Raw genomic sequence first — 22,533 nt, 5'->3', positions numbered from 1 at the left:
TGGGGGGGGGGATTGGGAGAGAATGGAATGGCTTCCAGATCAAAGTCATGAGACAATGTCCCCTGAGGGGTCTCCTCTGAAACTCCTGCCTCAAGGGCGGTGGGAAAATAATGATCCCATATTTGCCCTTTGGAACGCTGAGAATCCATTCTGCTCTCCCAGACCTTTCTGGGCCTTGGCACAAGTCAGGGCTCTGGGGAGGTGGGGAGGGATATGAGAAGGCAGGAAAGGGAAATGGTCAAGTGTGTCCCCAACCAGCTAGGGCACCTGGGGAGTTTCGGTTTTCTCATCTGTCAAATGGGAGGACAATGTCAGTCCAGCTTTCTGAAACCCTGAAAGGCTCAGGAGGATCAAAGAGGCTAAGAAGGAGGCAACCGGACAGAGAAGATAAGAACCATGAAATCCCTGGGTTGTGAGCGCAGGGAGAGAAGTTCCCAGCCTGTTTCCAGGCCACCCGGAGTCCACCGTGCACGAAACTCGGACCATCACCTTCCCGGTCCACTGAGGGTCGAACCCACAAGGGCGGTAGCCTGAGATCACACCAGAGTCACCAGCTGGGAACCAGACCCCGGGCCCTCGGACCCCCAAAGACCCTGGGACTGGGACCGGGTTCCCCTTACCAGGCGCTGCACTGAGGACTCCGTGCTGGAGGGCGGCTCTCCAGTCTGCTCTCAGGGCTCAGGTAGCTCTCCGGGGTGGGGAGTGGGGGGGCTATCTGGCCATAGGTAGCTCTGGGGGGCGGGCCCTTGGCTCTCTGGAGGCGGGAGGTTCTCCTGGCTGCTCTCTGGGCAGCGAGGACAGAGCAGGAAGCAGATGGGGGTGCAGCTGGGGAGGAGCCTCCAGTGAGGCCCTAGGTTCCAGGGCGGGGCCTCGGCGCCAGAAGGCAAAGGGGCTTAGGGAGCATGGCCCCTGCTCCGCATGGACCTGGACAGACCCTCTCTGTCCGCGGAGAAACTGCTGAGAAACTGCTGCCCAAAGCACCCTGAGAGCAGAGAGCGGGGGACATGTGGCTCCCTTAGGGGGACAATTCATGCCTGAGCCTGCCGGGGTCGCCATGCGCCCGCCCATTTCCTTTTTAGGACTCCTTAAAATAAGCAGAACCTGGAGGTAGAGTCTCTGAGGGCAGTGTAGGGACCCCCAGGTTAAGAAAGGGCCCCAGTGACCCAGGAAAACCCTATGATGCGCCAGCCACTTCCCACAGCCCCTATGGCAGGAGGACCTGCTCCGAGGGACTCCCCAGACCCTGGTCAAGTCTCCCCTTCTAGAATGCTCTTGCTTACCAGGGACAGAAAGGCTGTGGTAGTCCACAGAGGGGCTGAAAGAGCAGCTCTAAGGACGGGATTTGAAGGACTTTGCAGACCCCTTGTGCTGGCTGTCCCTCCTCTGTCCTCTGACAAACAGCGCTAAGGGGCTTTAGGGGCCTGGAGCTTCTGTGTCCATTTATTGGGGGTGGGGGGTGGGGGTGAGGGTTGGGAGGCTGTGCCTCTTCTTTTTGTCAACTGATTGCACAGTTCAGGCTAGAGTTCGGAATGTAAAACAAGTACTTTGCATTTGTTTCTCTTGCCTCAGGAAGCTGCTGGGGCCACATCAAAATACAAAGATTCTGCAGAGCAAAGGAAAGGCTCAACAGAGCTGAAAGGCAACCTCCTGTATTTGCAGCCTCATTTACAAGAGCCAAACCCTGCAAACAATAGATGAGTGGATAAGGAAGATCCGGTTTATATGCAATGGAATATTATTTAGCCCTAAGAAGAAATCTTGCCACTTGCAACATGGATGGATGTAAAGGATGCAACACAAAGATAAGTCAGAGAGAGACAAGCGCCCCATGATTTCACTCATATGTGGAATTTAAGAAAGAAAACAAATGAACAAAGAAAACAAGAGATAAGCCAAGAAACAGACTCTTAACCCTGGAGAACAAACTGATGGTTACCAGAGGGGAGGTGGGTGGAGAGTGGGTGACACAGGTCATGGGGATTCAGAGTGCATTTACCATGACGAGCAGTGAGTAACGTCTAGAATTGTTGAAGCACTGTATTGAACACCTGAAACTCACATAGCTCCGTATGTTAACTGGAAGTGGAATTAAATCAGCAAAACCCAATCACGGTGCAAAGCAAGATCAGAACACACTATGTGCTTAGGCAGGGCCCGGTCTTGTCCTAGAGAATCTCCAGGTTCCTTTCTGTTGATATTGGAAGGTAGGCTTAGAGTCACCTGATCATCATTGTGTGAGATTTTGGGGGGAATATAATTTAAAACAATCTCTTGCCAACTTGGAAAACCTCTCCACTACAATGGAAGAGAAAGAAAACAGTTTTCTCTTGGAACGGGCATTAAACCAGAATGCGACGTGTATCACAGGCGGTCCTCAGAGAGATTGCAAACACAAGGAGATCGTAGCCTGCTGTGTGGCCAGGCAGGTGCACCCACTCCGTCCCTGCTCTCAAGTGAACTGTGACTACTTCTCAAGTAAGAGGACTTGACAATACCATTTGTCACACACAGTTATGATGAATGTAGATTTAAAGTAAACCTTGCAATCAGGGAGGGTGAATCCTCCACCTTTTCTTAATCAAAATAGTTTTAGTTCTTTGTTTTTTTTCATATGAACTTTAGAAGAAGCTTGTGAATATCTAATAAAAAATACCACTTGGATTTTGACTGAGGTTGCGTTGCTCTATGAATGAAATTGGGGGAGAATTGACATCTTAACAATATTGAATCTTCTTATCCACAAACATAGGTGCTCTCTCTATTGATTTAGGTCTTCTTTGATTTTTCTCATCAACATTTGTAGTTTTGGGCACTAAAATCTTAGATTTATCCCAAAGACGTTCATGGCTTTTAATGCTATTATAAGAGTACTGATGATGTAATTCCAATTTCCAGTGGTTCGTTGCTAATACACAGATTATGATCGATCCTTGCATGTTGACCTTGCATTCTCCTACCTTGCCGAGCTAATTTATTAGTTCTGGAATATTTTTTGCCTTTTGGGATTTTCTACATGAATAATCATGTCACTTCTGTATAAAGAGAGCTTTATTATTTCCCTTCCACTTTTTATGACTTGTTTCTTTGTTTTCCTTGCCTCATTTCACTGGCTGGATGTCCAGTATGATGTTGAATTGGAGAGATAAGGATGGGCTTCCTGGCCTTCTGCTGACCTTCGGGGAAAGTCTCCAGCCTTATGTCTCCTGTATTCTTACTGATTTTCTGTCTATGTGTCTTACTGAATAGTGAGAAAGGAGGTTAAAATCTCCGAGTATACTTTTGGATTTATCTATCCTTTTGATTTGTTTAGCTCTTGCTTCATGTATTTTGAAGAAGTTTTAGGTGTACACATTTTAAGATTGTTATGTCTTCCTGGTAAATTGACATATTTATCCTTCTGTAATGTCTGTCTTTATCTTTTTATTTTAACATCTATTTATTTGTTCGAGAGAGAGAGACAGAGCATGAGCAAGAGGGGCAGAGGGAGAGAGACCCTCAAGCAGATGTCGTGCTGAGCGCAGAGCCCTATGGGGGCTCCATCTCAAGACCCTCAGATCACGACTTGAACCAAAACCAAGAGTCGGTTGCTTAACTGACTGAGCCACCCAGGCGCCCCTTTCTTTGATAATATTCCTTGTTTGTAACCTGTTTTCTACTATATAGTGATTCAGCTTTCCTTTTATTAGTGTTTTCATGGAATTACTTTACACATCCTTTTACTTCTAACCCATCTATGTTGTGGTGGCAGACAGAATTCTTAGATGGGCCCCAAGCTTCCCTGGTCCTGGTGTACGTGCCCTGGGCTATCCCCTCCCCGTGAGCACGGGCAGACCTGTGAGTAGGATGGAAGCCACTTCCCATGGCAAAGGTGAAGGGACTCTGCCATGGAATTAAGGTCCCTGATCTGCTGGTTTTAGGTTAGTCAAAGGGGGATTATACCAGGTGGGCCTGACCTAATCAAGAAAGTTTGAAAAGCAAGAGATTCTCCTGCTGGCGTTGAAGAAAGCAAATATTCCTTATTGTGAATCTCCTGTCAAGAAGGGCAGCCTCTGGACCTTCCAGGAGGACCTCAGTCCTACAACCACAAGCAGCTCAATTCTGCCCACAACTTGAATGGATTTGGGAAAGAATCCTGAACTCCAGATGAGAACCGCCGCATGGCTGACACCTTGACTGAAGCTTTGTGGACACTGAGCAGAGGACGCAGTTAGGCTGTGCCTGGACCCCTGACCCACAGGAACTGTGAGCTCATAAGCGTGTGCTGTTTTACGTTGCCACGTTGGGGGTAATTCATGAGGCACTAAGAGAAAACGAATACACTGGTTATATTTATAGTGAGTTTCTTTTAAATAACGTATAGTTGGTCTTGCATTTTAATCCAATCTGACAGTCCCTGCTTGTTCGGGGGTGTTCAGACCGTTTATCACAGTCTACGTGTCAGTAACATTAGGCCACGTCACATGTAGTTTAAGGAAGTTACACTAGTGTACGTATAATTTCTCCCTCCCATGTCGTCATATCTTATATGTTTGACTTTTACATATGTCATAGGTTCCTCAAAACACTGTGACCGTTTTTGTCTTAGAGCATTATCTTTTAGAGCTATAAATATAAAAAAGTGGTCTTTCTATTTATCTTCTTGTTTGCCAGTTTTGGAGCTTTTTATTTCTTTTGGTAACTACAAATTTCTGTCTGGTATCACATTCAGTCCTTTGGCCTGGAGACCTTCTTCCAATATTTGTTGTCATGCAGGTGGGCTGACAGGTAATCGGCTCGGCTCCTGTGAGACAGCCTTTAGCTCACCTTCATATCTGAAGGCTATTTTTATTGCTTCTAGAAATCTGGGCTGACACTGTTGTTCTTTTGGTGATATACCGATATCACTCATTGTCTTCTACCCTGCACACTCTGACAAGAAATCATCTGTAATCACAGTCTTTTTTCCTCTAATATAATCTGTCTCCCCCCCCCTTATTTATTTTTAAGTTTTTCTCTTTATCTTCGAGTTTTAACAGTTTGGTGTGAAGTACCTAGATTTTTATTTGTTTGTTTCTGTATTTATCCTGCCTGAGCCTCTCTGGGATTCTTGAATCTGTCTTCATATCTTTCATCATTTTAGAACAGTCTCAACCCTTATTTCCTTAAATATTTCATCTGTCCATTCTCTCTCTTTTTCTCCTGGTATTTTTGATACCTGTTACCTGTTTGAAATCTTCTCTGCTCTTAGACTCTATTCTGTTTTTCTTTTTCTCACTCATGTTTAACTTTTGTTTTTGTTTGGAGAATTTCTATTCTCTTATCTTCAAATTCACTGACTCCTTCATCAACTGTGTTGAAACAACTGTGTTGCTGTGCCTTCAAAGGACCACTTCATCTGTGATAGTCCTTTTTATTTCCACCACTTATATGCATTTTTTAAAGATTTTATTTATTTATTTGACAGAGAGAGAAAGACAGCCAGCAAGAGAGGGAACACAAGCAGGAGGAGTGGGAGAGGAAGAAGCAGGCTCCCAGCAGAGGAATCCAATGTGGGGCTCGATCTCAGGACCCTAGGATCACGCCCTGAGCCGAAGGCAGATGCTTAACAACTGAGCCACCCAGGTACCCCACTACCACTTATATTTGATTCTTATGGTTTTCCTTTGTTTGTTGAAATTTCCCCATCTTTTATTACATGTTGTCCAGTTTTTCTTCAATCTTCATTGTTATTGTAAAATCCCTGTCCAGGTTTGGGATTGTTTCTGCATTTGTTGTGTTGATTGTTTTTCATTATTTTTTCCTGCTTTATGAAAAAAAAATTCATAATTTTTTTACATCGTAGACATCATATGTAGAAGGAAAGTAGGAAAAGAAATAAATAATATTTATTCCTGGATACAGAACCCCTTCTCTTCTGTCAGGCTGTTAGTGTGAGGTTTGAGTCAGCCCAGAAGGAGTTGGACTAGGTTGGGGCTGTGGCTGTAATGACCGTGGGAGTAACTTGGGCCCTGTGTTTCTCCAGAGTTGCCTTGAGCTTAGGGTGGGCCCTCAAATGCCAGATGGTTTTATTCAGTGTTCTCGTCCTGTTCCGCTTCTAGTCATCTCTACACAACTCTGCCTTCCAGGGTCCCTCCAGGCCCGTCGTGGAAGGCTAGTGCTTATTACTCAGTACTCGTGTGGCAGGTAGTGGCATGAGCATGGTGGGACAAGGCCATGTCATCTCTTGTTCCGGTCCAGCTTCCGTCTTAGGTGTGGCTTGTGCACCTGAGCTGGGGGATGTGGACTTTCCCAGTAGGTCTTCCTATATTTGGGTTCTCTAGAGAAACAGAACCGATAGGAAAGATATACATATGTATCTTTTCACATTTGCACCTTGTAACTCCCTAGCAACCTATCCTATCCTACTTTATATTACTGGTAGCTCCCAGCTCTATACACACATCACATGCAGTGTTTATTATCACGAATAAGAAATGTACCTATGAGTGTGAAATGGATTTGTTTTTGAAATTTATTTATTTGTAATATCTATCATTATGAAAAGATTCCTCTTTGAATTTTTGATTCTGTATCACAGTCTTATGGAATTTAACCTATGAAGTGCTCTCATCATATTATTTCATCATACATGAAAACTATAAAGATTAATATTAATATCAACATTTCAAGAAAAAAACTAAATGCCCTTGGGCCTCATGTCCTGGAGCAAGTACATAGGGGACAGCTCTGAAACACAAGTCCCCAGGCCATGTCCCACATCTTGCTCTCTCCACTACTCTTACCACGCCCTTGAGATGCCCCAAATGGCATTTTACCCATGATGTTGAAGCCTTCCTTGACTTCAAGCATACACTTGCATATGAGAATTTAAAAGTCACAATCCTTCTTTTTATTTTAAAATCACATTTCCATATGCAAACAAGACATAAACTGTAGGTAATGAATGACATGTGGACACATGTAGGTGAGAGAGTAGAAAAATGAAAGAGAAACAGGTTAAAATCAGCCACACTGGTAAGCAGCTTTGAAGTGAAGGCCAAGCTGGGGCCACGGGCCATCCCCTCAAGCCCGGACCCTTCCCTGCTGTCCCTTGGGTTGCCGAGTTGCTCTCGTTCGACTTGTTAGATCTTATTCCACCCCTTAGCTCAGAGCCTCTGTGTGAACCTGGCAGGGCTGCTGAGGATGCTAAAGAGGGGAATCGATGATAGGCTTTTGCCCAGCCATGCGTCATAAAGCCCAGCTCACTGTCACCAGGGCCCTCAGGCCACATGACCGCAGCTCACCCTAACCCCGAAGTCCATCCTGCCACCCCATTAAGAGATGGCATCTATGTGCAGGTGTGTAGGCCCCTCCTTTTCCAGGTGGAGCTGGGATGGCTCTAGGGCCCCTTTCACAAACACCTTCTTTCTCCACACCTGGAACCCGGGCCAGGTGAATAGGTGCCTCCTCTGGCATCCACTCCTTTTGACTAGAGCCAAGATTTAAAGAGAAGGACAGACTTCCTTTAAAGTGTTTTGTCACATTCTGATATAGAAATAAGGAAATCCTATCAGTTGGTGACACAACCCAAGGATGGCATCTGACTTTCTAACCATGTGGTGTTCAGGCACTTCTGTGGGCTGGTCCACCCCCATGAAACTCCACAGGACCCACATACCCTCCTCATTTCAGGTGCTCTGAGGAGTTCTGCTGGTGCACCTGTGGCTCCCTCTCTTCTCCATTGGGAAGAGCTCAATTTTTTCTTTCTTCTTTCTTTCTTTCTTTCTTTCTTTCTTTCTTTCTTTCTTTCTTTCTTTCTTTCACATAAAAATCCAGATCGATAACCACAGTGAAGACATAACCTAAATTTCTACTTCACTTTGTAATACATGAACCATAATCAGTGCTAGAAAATTAGGAAAATATAATTTTCACTTTATTTTTTAAACTTTTTAAAATTTAAATTTAGTTTTAAATTCCACTATAGTTAGCATACAGTGTATATTTTCAGTTTAGTTACATTTGTCTTTTTGGCAGTAAATTCTTGTAAAGAAAATAGACTGATATATCATAGGTCAACCTTAACATGCTTGACCCTGACATCTCTTTCACAGGGAATAATAAAACCTAGAAGGATCCCAAAGGTCGATATGCAGCTGTATATAAGAACTAGACAGGTATTAGGGAGAGTTGTGTCTGCTTTGGTCTGTTTGTGTCCCCCCAACACGTTTCATATATTGAAAACTCAGTGCCCAAGGAGAGGGTTCTAGGAGGGGACGGTTTTAGGAGGTGGGGACTTTAGGAGGTGAGTAGGTCAAGAGAATGACTGAGAATTTTGCCCTTATCAAAGAGGCCTCAGGAAGCTAGCTCATCCCTTCCACCATGTGTGAGGAGACAGACAGAGTCAGTAGTCTACAACCCAAAGGGACATCTCACCAGAACCTAACCTTGGTGGCAACTCCATCCTGACTTCCAACCTCCAAAACTATGGGGGAAATTCTTCTGTGTTTTATATGCCACCCATTCAGTGGTATTTCTTTTTAAGATTTTATTTATTTATTTGAGAGAGAGTGAGATACCTCCAGCGGGAAGCCCTCCAGGAGACTAGATCCTAGGTCCCAGAGATCATGACCTGAGCTGAAGGCAGATGCTTAACCAACTGAGCCACCCAGGCATCCCAAACTCACTCAATTTAAAGTGGAAGCTCATTCTCATTTCAACTCAAATTTAGGAACAAATGATGTGATCACTCTAACCAGCAGACAGATCAATTAACTTCTACTCTTCAGGAAATAAACAAAATCAGGGTAAACAAACTTATCTGGAATATAATACAAATTGACATGAAACATGAAGCATCAAGAATTTAGGACTCATAATCAGAAGATTAAACAGTTGGTAGAAACAGAACCACAGATGACTCATTCATTGGAATTATGGTATGGATTTTTTTCTAAAGAAGATTTTATTTATTTATTTGAGAGAGGGAGAGAGCAGGAGTGGGGGGGAAGGGGCAGAGGGAGAGGGAAAAGCGGCTCCCTGCTGAGCGAGGAGCCAAAAGGGGCTCAATACCAGGACCCCGGGATCGTGACCTGATTCGAAGGCAGACACTTAACAACCTGAACCACCCAAGGCCCCTCGGTTAAGGACTTTAAAATAACAATTATAAATGTGCTAAAGATTTATAGAAAAGAAATATAATGGATTAAGAATTTCAGAAGAGAAACATAAAATGTAAAAAGAACTAGAAAATAAAATATCAGATTTTTAAAAAAAGAACAACTTAGGTGGATGGACCTACAAGCATATGGGACATTGAAGAAGGGATCTATAAACTTGAAGACAGGTTAAGAGACATTATTGAGACTGAAGCACAAAAAAGAAAAAAATATTGAAAAACAAATGAATATGGCACTAGCGAGCAGTGGAATAGTATCAAGCAGTCTAACACAATTAGAATCCAGGAAGGGGAAGATAAGACTGAACTAGGTAGAATGAAAACAAATTGAGAACGTAATGACCAAAATTTTAAAAATTTGATGAAAAACTTGAACGCTTAAATCCAAAAATCTTAATCAATGCTAAGTAGGAAATACAAAGAGAAACAAACCAGGCACTTCAGAGTCAAAATACCGAAAACCAAAGAAAATGAAAACTTTTAAATCAGCCACAGGAGGGGAAAAGACCATATACATAGGGGACCAATATAAGAAAGACAGCTGCTTTCTTATCAGAAACAATGTAAGCCAGAAAACGTTGGAATACGTTTAAAGTGCTGAAGAAAAAGGAAAGATCAGCCGAGAATTCATTATTCAGTAAAAGTATCCCTCAAGAATGAAGATTTAAAAAAAATACATTTGAAGACAGTGCAAACCAGAGAGAATTTGTCCCACTAGGGCTTGTATAATGGAAATGCAGAGCAATGTTAGATAGAAAAAAAAAAAAACACTTGGATGAGCAGGAAAGAACAAAGTTTTCCAGAAATGTAAAATACAAGAGAAATATGAAAATATATGTATTTTAAATATGAAATTTAAGTATTCAATTAAAAAATGAATTTGTAATAATAGCTCCCTGAGGGTTCACTGACATAATCCGGAAGCCTCACAATCATCTCTTCCACTTCACCAACAACCCAAGGCTGACTTTCTTGATCTCAGGATTGATAGTGGCATTTGTCTGTCGGTCAACCCTGCCTTCTATGTTTGCACCTTCCTGATGGCTCTCAACTCGTTTTAGCCCCACATTCTTTTTATATGTATTGTTTGCTTCACCCTTGGAGTCTTCCTGATTTTCTAGTGAGCTCATCAATCACGAAGATTCTGTTTATCTTAATAAATTCCACATCTATCTGAATCGAACAAGACAATGCTGCACAATTCCCACCTTGCGTGAAGGGTGAGCCTCTGTGTGTGTTTTAATACTAAACAGGACTGGGGCCAGAGATAAAATCTGGCCAAGCCCGTTTCAATATTAAGCAAATCTGATGCACATGAAACAGACGACTGATGTGTGAGTGTGTCTGTGTGTGGTTGCTTCACATGGATTCATCCCATTCTAGAGTAAATGAACCATGCGTTCACTTACCAACTTCTGAAGATAAAACGACAGAACAGAATTAAAGGCATGGGCTCTCAGGAACTTCACGGCTTATTTATTATTGCTGTGTTAGTATACTGAGTAGAAATTTTATTGTTGTTTCTATTATATTCAGTAGAAATAGCAGTATCATAAAGAAGAAAAGGCGTTTCCAGGAACATAAAACTGGCTTTAGAGATTTGCAAATGAGAGGAATTTTATGTTTACAGCTTTCAAAAGTTTTTCGTGATATATTTCAAAACAGTCAGTAACTTTTAAAATAATATGGTTCAGGGGCTCCTGGGTGGCACAGTCGTTAAGGGTCTGCCTTTGGCTCAGGGCTTGATTCCCGGCGTTCTGGGATCCAGCCCCACATCAGGCTCCTTCGCTGGGAGCCTGCTTCTTCCTCTCCCACTCCCCTGCTTGTGTTCCCTCTCTTGCTGGCTGTCTCTCTCTGTCATATAAATAAATAAATAAAATCTTTAAAAAAATAAATAAATAAAATAATATGGTTCTTTAAGAGAGTGATGTTAAGATTTAAACCCTTCACAGAATCACTAACATTTACTGGTGTCAGGCACTGCGTTTTCCAGGCGAGGCACTTGGATTCACCCAGTATCTGGCCGTGAATAAAAATCACTTACCTGTAACTATAATCTAAGAGTCTTGCCTTGTCGCCCAGTGATCTTTCTCAAAATTATCATCAGTATTTTAGCTATCATTAACAGTAAGCTACAGAACAAACAACATACACTAAAAAGAAAGCAGGAAAACGAGACGCACATTCTATACAATACACAAAATAATAGAATTAGCAATTTGACAAACAACTGAATAAAAAGTGAAATAAAGACTGGTGTTTTGATTAGGGCTTGTTTCAGGTAATTGGCTTTGGCCCTGGTGGAGTAACGTCTCTGATTTTCCATGTACTTCCTAAGAGCTCTTTTGAAATCCTTGAAACTTTCCTCTTCGCACACAGGTCCACACTCTGACGCTGTTACTAGGCTGTAAAGCCCATTGGTGTAGTGGTCACCGCTTCTCTCCAACACCAGGTCTTCCATCAAGTCCATTAGCTCCTTCACTTGGCCATCCCGGTTGCTCCCTGTAGCACGGTTGTCAAAGGCACACACTCGCCTGCCGCATGCTGCCACCAGCTTGGATAGGGCTGTGTTATCTGTGTCCTGGATGTAACCCGTCAAGGATTCTCCCTCGAGGTCTTCCTTGTGGGTGAAGAGGACAATTGTGTGACTCATGGCACCTTCACCAAAGATCTCCTTCATCCTCTGCACAGCCTGCTCGTCCTGGGTGGTGAATCGGCCCAGCTGGGTCACCAGGAGCAGCACATGGGGTCCTGGGGCAGAGAGTAAGTAGCATCTCTGCACCTTTTTGCACAGGGAATCGGAATGGTCCTCCCCAGAAAACATATCCGGTGTGTCAATAATGACTATCTCTCTCTCTCCCCAGCTTCCCTGACTTTCACTGCAAGTCTTAGTAAAGGGCTGGGCAGTCAGCTGTGACCCAAATGCTTTCTTCCCAAGGATGCTGTTCCCGGTGGCACTTTTGCCGGTTCCTGTTTTGCCCACCAGAATGATTCTCAGCTCTGATCCTCTGGCGCGTTGGTTCTTCATATATGGTCCTGTAAGAGCAAGTTTCCTGTGTTATGACTATACTGCTTATACCAGTGGAATATTTTTAACAACAAGAGATATTCCCACATTATGAGCAAAGACAGTCTCCCAATATATTGGTTTTAAACTAGAAGCTAACTCCATTATTAATCAAATCAACAGTGATTTTTAAAACAACTCAATTTCTCCCGGCGCCTGAGTGGCTCAGCTGTTTGAGAGGCCAGCTCTAGATTTTGGCTCATGTCATGATCTTGGGGTCCTGGAATGGAGCCCCGCATAGGGTTCTGTGCTCAGTGGGGAGTCTGCTCAAGGATTCTCTCTCTCCCTCTCCCTCTGCTCCTCACCCTACTCCCTTGCACGTGTGCTCTCTCTCTCTCTCTGAAATCAATAAATAAATGTTTATAAAATCTCAGTTTCTCTTCAGCTACAGGATGCTGCCATATTGGGTCCTAGCAAACCATACTTGGGGGACGATATGGATTTAGAAACATATCTTCTCATGCAAGGCTTGCCTGAATCACCCAGTTCTGACTGTCTAAAAGACAAATTTTCTGAAGATCAGAGATGTGTAGCCACAACTGTGGGTTTCATCCCCAGGTGGATTAAGTAACTTGACTCTGTTCTAAGGCCAGAGATGGCTCCTCTGACCTTGCTGGGTTGGGGTGTGGTCTTGACCACCAGTGAAAAGGCTGGACTGGGGAAATACTGGAATAAGCAGAGCAAAATTCTTCTCTCTAATGAAGAAACATCTCATAGCTTATATTTTGCTTGGGGAGAGTAGCAGGATTTTTATATAAAATGGCACACAATATGGTTAAATAATCACACACACAAGAAGTCACTTACCAGACTGACTGCATTCGTGTTGGTCCATTGCTATTCCTGAGGCACAGAGAGACCAGAGACCAATTATATATATAATCTACATATTCCTGAGCCACATGGGACTTAACAGTTATTTCCCCATAAAGGATTTTGAAATAACTTATCATGGCTTCTGTGGCCCCCCTGCTTATCTTTCCTATCAAGCTCCGTAATTTCAGAGTATATATATATATATATATATATATTTATATACACACACACACACATATATATATACATATATAATATTATATAACATAAAATTGATATATATATATGTGTACATATATATACATACATATATAATGTAATGTTTTTAGTTCTGAATCATGCAATACCCTTGTATTCCTAGAACGGTGTCACACCCACGCCTTGTTTGTTTCCACTTAACTGATGGGGGAAAGAATTACTCTGTCTTACAGAGACATAGACATTTGCCCAGAGTCACCCAGTAAGTTAGTGAGTAGAGAAGATGTACGTTTCATTTGTAAGCCCCACCTGCTCCTGGTCGCCATGTTCACCTCTTCTCTATCTCCTTATTCCCTCCTCCTGTAACCTCCCAGTCTCTCTCTTGCTCTCCTTGGCCTCACCAATTCCTTGTCTCCCCTTCCTTTCTGGGTCTGCCTTCCACAATCCAAGGTTCAGTCTTCTCTTGGCTTCTCCCCTCCTTTCCTCGCCTTGCTCCCTCCTCTCCTGCCCTCTCCCCTCTCTCCAAATCTCCCCCTTCATTTGGAATTCTTGTGAGAGACTCAGTGAATTAAGTACACTGTCCTTGAAGCCTGAACTACATTTCATTCAATCCATCAATTACTTGAATTTTCCTCATTCCTCAACAGCCAGCTTGAAGAAGCCCTGGGACCCATTCCCTTTTCCCTGTGCAGTGAGAAGCATCGGTTCGTTTTCATCAGATGATTTTTGTCTCTTGCTTCAGTCTGGCGGGGTACTCCAACGTGAAAAGGCACAGAAGACTCACGAGCACACGTGAATGCCCACATTCTGCCCAGTTAGCACCTTTATTGGCTTCGTGCTAAGAAGCTCTCTTTGCCAGTAACGTGATAACTGAACTATACAACGTTCACAGTCCTGTAAACGGGCTGTACTCCAGCCAGAGGCAGCCACTCTAAATCGTTCCCCTTAAAACAGGGAAAATTTGTTCTTAAAAAAATATCTGTTTTTCAAGCATAGCCTGGGAATTAGAAATCGACACTGTGGCACTTCTCATGAATGTGGGCTTACCTGATTTACTGTCCAAAGAAACCCAGATGACTCCCCGACCAAACCTGTGACTTGCCAGCTCAGCTCAAACAGAAAGAGAAAATAAAACAAAAGCCCAACCTGTGTTCTTCCTCTCCTTAATGTCTGCAGACCTTCCCTGCTGCAAAAGAGCCCCACCATGTGCCTGTGTTAAAATGGGAAAATTCAATCCGCAGTTACTTGCTATGGTGTGGAGCACGTTGTCTTGCCAGTAGTGGAAAAGCCGTGTTGGAAGGATTTCAGCTGGACAGGGAAGAAAGGCAGTCACGTGGGGTAGCTGGTAGATTTGATCTCTTCCTGCCCCGGGCCGTGTCCTCCGGGTCACAAGTTTGCCCAAATGCATAGCCAGCCCAGGAGTTAAGCCTCATTCTCAGGGGTGCAGTGACTGTTCTAAAGGCAAGTATCGTTGGGGGAGGACAAGAGCATGGGTCTGGGGGTTGGGGGACACCTCTAATGGGGTGCTGAGCAGAGGGAAAAGGATGTAGAAAGGGGAACCTGTGAGAAACCCATTTCTTGAGTCAGACTGGGAGTTAGCAGTCATTAACCCTGAAAGCATTTTGAAATAACTCCCTCATGGCTCGCATGGCCCCCCTGCCTTCCAGCTCTGTCATTTCAGGGAACACGCCTCTGGAGACCAATGATCTAGTAATGTCCCCAGTAATAATCGGGAGTGTCCACATTCCAGAAGAACAACCGAGAGAGTTCAAGTCAAAACCGTTCAAATGCTCTTTCTGCTTCTTTATATGACAGTCATCACAGCAGGGGGAGGGGGAATATGGAGTTTACATTGCCTTCATCCCAGATTCCTAGTGACCACGTGTGGCTTTCCCTCCCAACGCACTGATGAAGAGTCATCCCCGGCTCTGTGCTCGGTCTTAGGGAGGCTGGGAAAGGCAGTGGAGCCATGCGACTTGGGTGAACATCACTACCCTGTTACAAACTATTATCAGTTTGTTTTGTGTTCTTCCAGCTCCTTCCCTGACAGTTCCTTAGGTATACTTAAAGAACAAGACAATATGGGCAACTCCTGCTTCATATCAGTAATCTCTTCCTAAAAATACACCATTCTGTGTCAAACCACTAACAGGGACCTATTTCCTATTGTTTTATAGGTAAAACAAACACAGTGCAACATACATCACCCAAAGCCCATTACTTTTCTAAATCATAGATAAAATTCAGGAAATCAGCTAGAGATAAAATTTTTTAAATAATAAAAACTTAAGACATTGCTTTTCTGAACCCAAAAAAGCACTTTGGGTTTAACAAAAGACAGCTATTGGCTCATATAAGTATCCTGACGAGGAACCCAATTTAAAAATGGGCAAAGGACACGAATAGATATTTTTTCCAAAGGAGACGGACGAATAGCCAACAGGTACATGAACAGGTGCTCAGCATCACTAAGTACCAGGGAGATGCAAATCAAGACTACAATAGGCTGTCACCTCACACCTGTCAGATGACTATGACCAAAAACACAAGCAATAACAAGTGTTGGCGAGGATGTGGAGAGAAGGGAAACCCTCGTACACTGTTGGTGGGAATGCAAACTGGTACAGCGATTATGGAAGACAGATGGAAGTTCCTTCAGAAATTGAAATAGAACTACCATACGATCCAGCAATCCCTCTTTGGGGTTTATACCCAAAGGAAACAAAATCAGTACCTTGAGGAGATACCTGCACTCCCATGTTCATTGCAGCATTATTCTCAAAAGCCAAGTTATGGAAACAGTCTATGTTTGTCAGTGGATGAGTGGATAACGAGGATGTGGTAGGTGTATACAATGCCGTATTGTTCAGACATGAGAAAGATGGAAATCCTGCCATTTGCCACAATATGGAGAAACCTCAGGTCATTATGTTAAGTTAAATAAATCAGACAGAGAAAGACAAATACCATACAATCGCACTTATATGTGGAATCTAAAAAGAAGTCGAACTCATAGGAACAGGGAGTTGTAATGGTGATTACCGGGGGCTAGGGATTTGGGGAGATGAGGGGATGTTGGCCAAAAGGTGAAAGCCTGCAATCGTAAGGTGACTAAGTTCTGGGATCTAACACACCGCATGGCGACTGTAGTTATAATTCTGGAACGTACACTTGAAAGTTGTTGAGACGGCAGATCTGAAGCAGTGAGAGTGTCCGACGTGAACTAGCAAAGGCTGGGGTAGTGTGTCGACCAATCCACGCCTGAAGTTTGTTGCTCACTTCCAGAGTTTCCTGGAAGAGATAAATGCAAACTAAAACAAAGGAGAGACACAACACAACAGATAAACTTGACACAGAAACAAAAAACCAAGTTGGATCTTTTGAGAGAGGTTAGATTTAGTGACTTGTCCATTGAAAAGTGTGTAGGGGCGCCTGGGTGGCACAGCGGTTAAGCGTCTGCCTTCGGCTCAGTGCGTGATCCCGGTGTTCTGGGATCGAGCCCCACAACAGGCTCCTCCACTATAAGCCTGCTTCTTCCTCTCCCACTCCCCCTGCTTGTGTTCCCTCTCTCCCTGGCTGTCTCTATCTCTGTCGAATAAAGAAAATCTTTAAAAAAAAAAAAAAAAAAAAAAGTGTATAGAACTGTTAGCTTAACAAAGCACAGGAGTTGCTGCCAAGGAATTGGTTTGAATTGACGCCTGTTGTTGCGAAAAGGGCCAATCTCATTGTATAACTGTAAAAAATAATAACTAAACTTTTAAATTAAAAAATTTAAAATAAATTTGAAGTCCTACAAAAGTGTCGTCACACACTGAAATTAAGTTCTCAGAAACTTATCCGAGCGGCTGTGCAGGGCTGCCTCCTCAAGGGAGAGAGCAGCTAAATTCTGCACGTAGCTTTTATTTTCTTTTTTAACAGAAAAGTAAGGGCAAGTGCCTCAAGCGTGGGAAAGGAGTACAAAGGGATGGCAGCTCTCCTGAAGCCCTAAAGCAGGCTTGCATCGTCCCTTACACGCCGGCACGTATGGAGGCAGTCATGGGATAAGGGAGGAGGGGGATGTTTGGGCGAGCAATCCCCAGGCACAGGAAGGGGGGAGCTATATTCTATAGCTGCTAACCTATGCCCTGCCCCTGGGGATCATGGGATCCTGCTCCTAGCTGCCCATTGTGTTCAACACCCGGAGAACAGGAAGGATGCTGATGTTTCAGTTGCTTCCACAATCACTCCTTAGGGTTTACAATACATTTTCCAGAATAACTCCACGCAGAAGACATCAACAGAAGCATTCCACTAAATGATGCAATTACCAGCAGTGTCACGTCACCAAGGGCAAGTCAGGGAGCACAGGAGACGTCCATTTTGAGTCTTATTCCATTGCTTTGTCTACCATCTCAGAGGATGGATCACAGTCATCCCCTTCCGGAGCATCAAGTACCATGATGTGAAGACAGTTCCCAGTTCCTTGAAATGGAACACGGACAAGCCTCAGGCATGACTCATTCCACTCTCTCCTCCACCGGTTCACCCCCACACCATCTCAACCCCTCTGAACAGCCACGGTGATTGCTCCTCAACCTCCCTACTCTCTCAGGGATTAAAGCCGACCAATACTCCCTTAAAATTCCTGACTTTACTTCACTGTGAGGAACTGGTAATCAAAACAACCAGGAGAAGAGTGCCGTCACCTTGGGGAAGGAGTGGAGAAGCCATCTTGGATGCTCCAGCCCCAGCAGGTGCAACATGGAGAACAATCTAGGAACACACTTCACAACCAGGAAGCCACAGCCATGGGGCTCTCATCTAGCTGCGTCCCACCTACCTGTAGCCATTCCAGCCACCCCAACTGAAGCCCCAGTCTGCATGGAGGAGAGACAACTCATACCCTCCGTCTCTGCCTGAATTCCTAGCACATGAAATCACGAATGTAATAGAATTGTTGCTTTATGCCGCTGAGTTGTGGAGTGGTATGTGGTACAGCAAGAGAAAGTTGGGTCACCTGAAGAGATTCCTAGAAGTAGCATTGCTACACAATTGGTACACGTATTTGTAATTTTGATAGGTATTACTGGATTGCTCACTATAAAATGTTAACCAAATTACATTATACCAGCATTGTATTAGTTTCCGCATATCCCTGCTCATGATTTTATCTGCCAATCTGAACTGAGAAAAATCATATCTTAGTGACTTTCATACACATTCCTCGACATGAGTGTGAATGAATATTTTTCATATGAATAGGAACTGTCTTTTTCTTTATCGATACACCTGTCTTATATATTTGTTGCCCATGTTTAAATTCTCTTGTTAATCATTTTGAAATTGGTTTGTGGAAGTTCTTTATGGGGCCCCAATGATCACATTTCCTCTTCTTCTTGGCTTCTTTCTTTTCAACTTCCAATTTCGTTCACTTGTGTCGTGGCTAGTCTCTAGAAGAATGTCAAATAATCACAAGGACAGAAGGCCTCCTTATGCTCTTCCTAACTTCTGTGGCAATACTTCACTGATTCTCTTTGAACAAGATGCTTGGAGGTTCAGATGGAAAATGTTACCATCCTGAAAAAATAACCGATTATGAGACGTTGAATTTTAACAACTTACGTTTCAATAGCAAAAGGGATTATCAGATTATAATACATTATATATATATAATAATACATAATACATTAACTTATACAAAAGTATTTCCTGATATTGATCCTTCTTTGCCTAGCAGGTAAGGTATTGCTGGATTCTATTTGTTAATTGCTGCGTTAGGATTTTACATTGCTTCATAGTGATCTTACCCATTTCTGAAACAGAGTAGCTCCTCACTCTCTAACTGCCCCATTACCCGAGTTCCAGCTGTTCTAGCTACATCAGCTTTTGGGCTCCCCTCTTCTTTCCAAACCTCACAGCCATGTTGTTCCTCCGAACAGATTCTTCACCTCCAGAGGAATTCTGGTTCTATCTTTTAAAAGAAAACAAGATTGTTTACCACCACTACCCTTCCCCCATCATGACTGCCTTTCTTAGGCAAGCCTGACATGGAAGAGAAACTGAAGGATGGATTCCAAAGCCCTGTCCCTCATCGTGCTTGACATTACCTGCTTTTGAGTAATCTTACTGGGGCCCTGCTTCACTTCCTCTGCTCCCTACCCCTTCCCCCTTAGTGTACGGAAACAGAACAATTGTGGTCAACAAGAGCTGAAGAGGAGCCCTGGCCCTGACCACGGAGGTGAGCACTCGGAGTCTTGGCCCCCATCCACCTCCTGACACCTTCCCCTGTGCTCTGGACCCTGCCTTCCTTCATTTCCTCACCAACCATTTCTACATGAAAGCCTTTCATGTTTACTTCTTGTTTTTGCTGAGTTCAACTGTATCTTGATAAGAACCTGGTTTCCGGGTGTTTTTGCCAAGACTGAAAAATAACTTTTGTGGTTTAGTGAAAGAAAACCACAAACCCCAAAGGTGCTCCTGAGGCAAGCTCTGTCCCCCAAGGGAGCAGTGACCCATCTCATCTGGTGTGACCAGAAGGGACTGAACGTCTTCTGTCCAAACACACGTCTGCATCCCACCACCCTAGAGCTATCGTTCCTCTCCAAGGAGGAAAGGTTTTCCCTGGGATCACGCATAGGCAAACAAAACAACACATAGGGAGAGACTGAGAAGGTCAAAGTCATTCAAGCAGAGCTGAAGATTCAAATCCTCAGATACCAGCCAGAGGGTGCGTTTGGGGTAGGCTGTGACCCCGGGCTCTCAGATAGGCAGCATCGTAGAAGAGATGAGCTCTGCAGGTCTCATTTGCGACCAGATCCTGGTTCTGAATATTATCCACTGAGATGGTAGACACTGATCTATTCGGTGTCTTTCTAACTTGACCTCTCCCTCCTAGCCCCCAAAGTGAATGCCACCCCCACCCCCACCGACATTTCAGTTGCCCAGAATTCGTCAGTGACCACGTATGGCCAAAAACGTGCTCCCCTGATCTGTGGCTATTGAGCTACGGTGATAGGGTCTGCAATGGTGATGTTTTCTTGAGCAACAGACACATGGTAAATCTGATTGCATAATCTTGACCTTGTACCCACAGATTAAATTAAGGATGTGAAACCAGGGCAAGAGGGAAATTCCTTCTGTCTACATAACCTCCCTCTTTCCTCTCCCTTCTCTCAACTCTCTTACTCCCTAAACCCTGTGTCACCCACTCTTGTCTGCGCCTCTCTGTCCCACCTCACTGTATTTCTCTCTTTCTTGAGCAATGTCCCTTTGGCAGTGCGGTCCTAGTGCCTTAGCCCCCTATACCAGAGCGTCTGAAGTATCCCACCATGGCCCTAAATCGTGGCTTGCAGTCCTGACAGATTCCAGAACTGACGGGTCCTGACGATCACAAACAGCAGACAGAGGCACGGGCTCTTCTGGAAAGGCCTCTCCAGACTTTGCCCAAGCTGCTTCTCAGATCCTGCCACAACCAAAATACATACCCCCCACACACCATGGTGGCCAGTGCCCCCGCGGCCCGCCCATTCATTCCTAACATTTATTTTTAGGTGTTATTCTTTCTGAGTTGAGCACCTCTATGGAGGAATTTGCTTTAGAAGTTAATTTAATCTGGACACGACGCAATGATTTCCTTCCCAGGAGATACAGGAAGTTTCAGGATGCAGGCAGACCATTCCGGTAGGGTGGTGGGAGGTGGTTGCAGGGTCCCCTTTTCCTCTAAGTGTGACCCACTGGCCATGAGACATTCTCACATGATGACGGGAATTGTACAGATGTTAACAAAGGACGGTGTATGAACTCCCATATCTGTGTTCCATTGCATGAACACGATGGGACTTTTTTTCTAGCTTCCCTCCACAATCAGCTTTGCCCCTTCCCATCGCTACATCAGGGCCCACCTTCTCTGAGGGGCGCCATGGTGCTGGTTGTGATCATGCAGTGACAAGAGGACTCTTCCTCAGCACAGAGACACTGGTTTTCCTATCTCAGACTTTCCCATTGTCACCTTGGCATTTGTGCCTCTCACTGATACACAAGCATAGTGGAAAGAACATGTGTTAGAGGGACAGGAGGTGCAAGTTGTAGGCACTAAGCTGCGTTTGTTTAATGGCTATGGGCTGGACTCACAGGGGCTCTGAGCGTCCCTTCACATGTTTTAGGGTTAAAATAAGGGTTGTGGCAGGTGATCGTGGGCCTTTTCCTACGACAGCGTTAGAGGTGCCCGCTACTTCTGGCCTTACCCAGTGGGCATGAGAGCCCCAGCCACCAACCTCCATCAGGGCTGAGCGGATTCTCAGAGAGCCACAGAGTGGCACGTACCTGTGCCTAGTGATCCCTAATGGGAGACCATGGGTAGCGACCAAATCGGGGGAGGACAATGACAAAACTGGGAGGTTTGGAAGAGCGAGCCCTGTCAGGGCAACACTCGTAAAAGCCCACTGGTCCGCTCGTCCTGGGGTTCTGACTTCTAGGTTCATCAGGGGAGTGTTGAGAGGGAGACATCTAAGGGTAAATTAAGTCAGCTTTATCCACGTCTTGGCACAAAATAGTCAAGGAGGCTGGGTGTGCACAGCCCCTTCCTAGTATTCTCAGACCCTTTCTCAGCACCACAAACAGACCTTGCCCTTCCGAGCCCTGAGCTCTGCCCTACTCCCAGCCTCAGTGTCAGGAGGGCGGCCAGCGGGAGGGCATGCGCAGTGGGGGAAAAGCCCTGGCTCATGGCTGGGTCTGCTCAGCATCTCCTACCATGTCCCGCTCTCCCCTTTACAATGTAGCGTCTTGTCTTTACACATGTTCTCCATCACTCACCTAAGTGTGTACCCCTTTATTAGTGCCAGAAGTTCAGAAATCCCAGAAGGAAACCCAACAAATCGTAGAAGTGGGACTCCGTACAAGTTTCTGGTGCACGCGCCAAAATGATTGCAAACCCGGAGCACTCAAACCAAACACGGAGTGGGGGTGTGGTCCTAAGGCAGCTGGTACAGTGAGACAGCAGCGCCTGGGTACTCTTCACAGTGATGGCTGCTAAGGTGAGAATTTTCTTCAATGGTAGGGAATTGGCAGCTGGTTCCCTGGTACCAGTTCTGGGGAAGAGTTTAAGTTTGGCTGGTGATTTCCAGAGGCAGAAGCAACGTCAAATCCTCTTGCAAAATAAGCAAAATCAACCTTTGTATGGCTAACCTGGTTTTGCTTAGTTTCTCCCAGGGAATTGCCAAGCGGTCTTCTGTGTTCTACTTAAACACGACGATGGGGGTTTTGTTCTTGGGCATCTCCAGGAAGTCTGTGGTATGCAGTCGATGTCAGCCCATTTCCCAGAAACGACTTGAATGGTAAG

The 22,533-nt window shown here is 44.6% G+C and overlaps 1 protein-coding gene and 1 long non-coding RNA gene across 5 annotated transcripts; both read right to left on the bottom strand.

Annotated features, from left to right (window-relative positions):
• Nucleotides 1–10,922: 10,922 nt before the first annotated feature.
• Nucleotides 10,923–14,640, bottom strand: GIMAP2 (GTPase, IMAP family member 2). Of its 4 annotated transcripts, none has more exons than XM_040643812.1 (3): nt 14,463–14,640; nt 13,011–13,046; nt 10,923–12,172 (listed from the first exon to the last, which is right to left on the bottom strand). In XM_040643812.1, exons 1-3 carry the CDS (start codon nt 14,623–14,625, stop codon nt 11,187–11,189), a joined length of 1,185 nt encoding a protein of 394 aa, XP_040499746.1. In that variant the 5' UTR covers nt 14,626–14,640; the 3' UTR covers nt 10,923–11,186. The 4 variants fall into 4 exon arrangements, with proteins under 4 accessions (XP_040499746.1, XP_008686850.2, XP_008686851.2 ...); XM_008688628.2 differs by having other exon boundaries at nt 14,364–14,580; XM_008688629.2 differs by having other exon boundaries at nt 14,265–14,545.
• Nucleotides 14,641–15,777: 1,137 nt separating this feature from the next.
• LOC121105782 lies at nt 15,778–22,527 on the bottom strand. Its single transcript, XR_005838455.1, has 3 exons — nt 22,008–22,527; nt 17,525–18,773; nt 15,778–16,508 (listed from the first exon to the last, which is right to left on the bottom strand). It is a non-coding gene; the product is annotated as an uncharacterized LOC121105782 (long non-coding RNA).
• Nucleotides 22,528–22,533: the final 6 nt, after the last annotated feature.

The sequence above is a fragment of the Ursus maritimus genome, unplaced genomic scaffold (genome assembly GCF_017311325.1).
Source record: "Ursus maritimus isolate PB19 unplaced genomic scaffold, ASM1731132v1 scaffold_3, whole genome shotgun sequence".
Lineage (NCBI taxonomy): Eukaryota > Metazoa > Chordata > Mammalia > Carnivora > Ursidae > Ursus > Ursus maritimus.
Note: the sequence above shows the minus strand (reverse complement) of the source record. Positions and strands in the feature narration are given on the sequence as shown.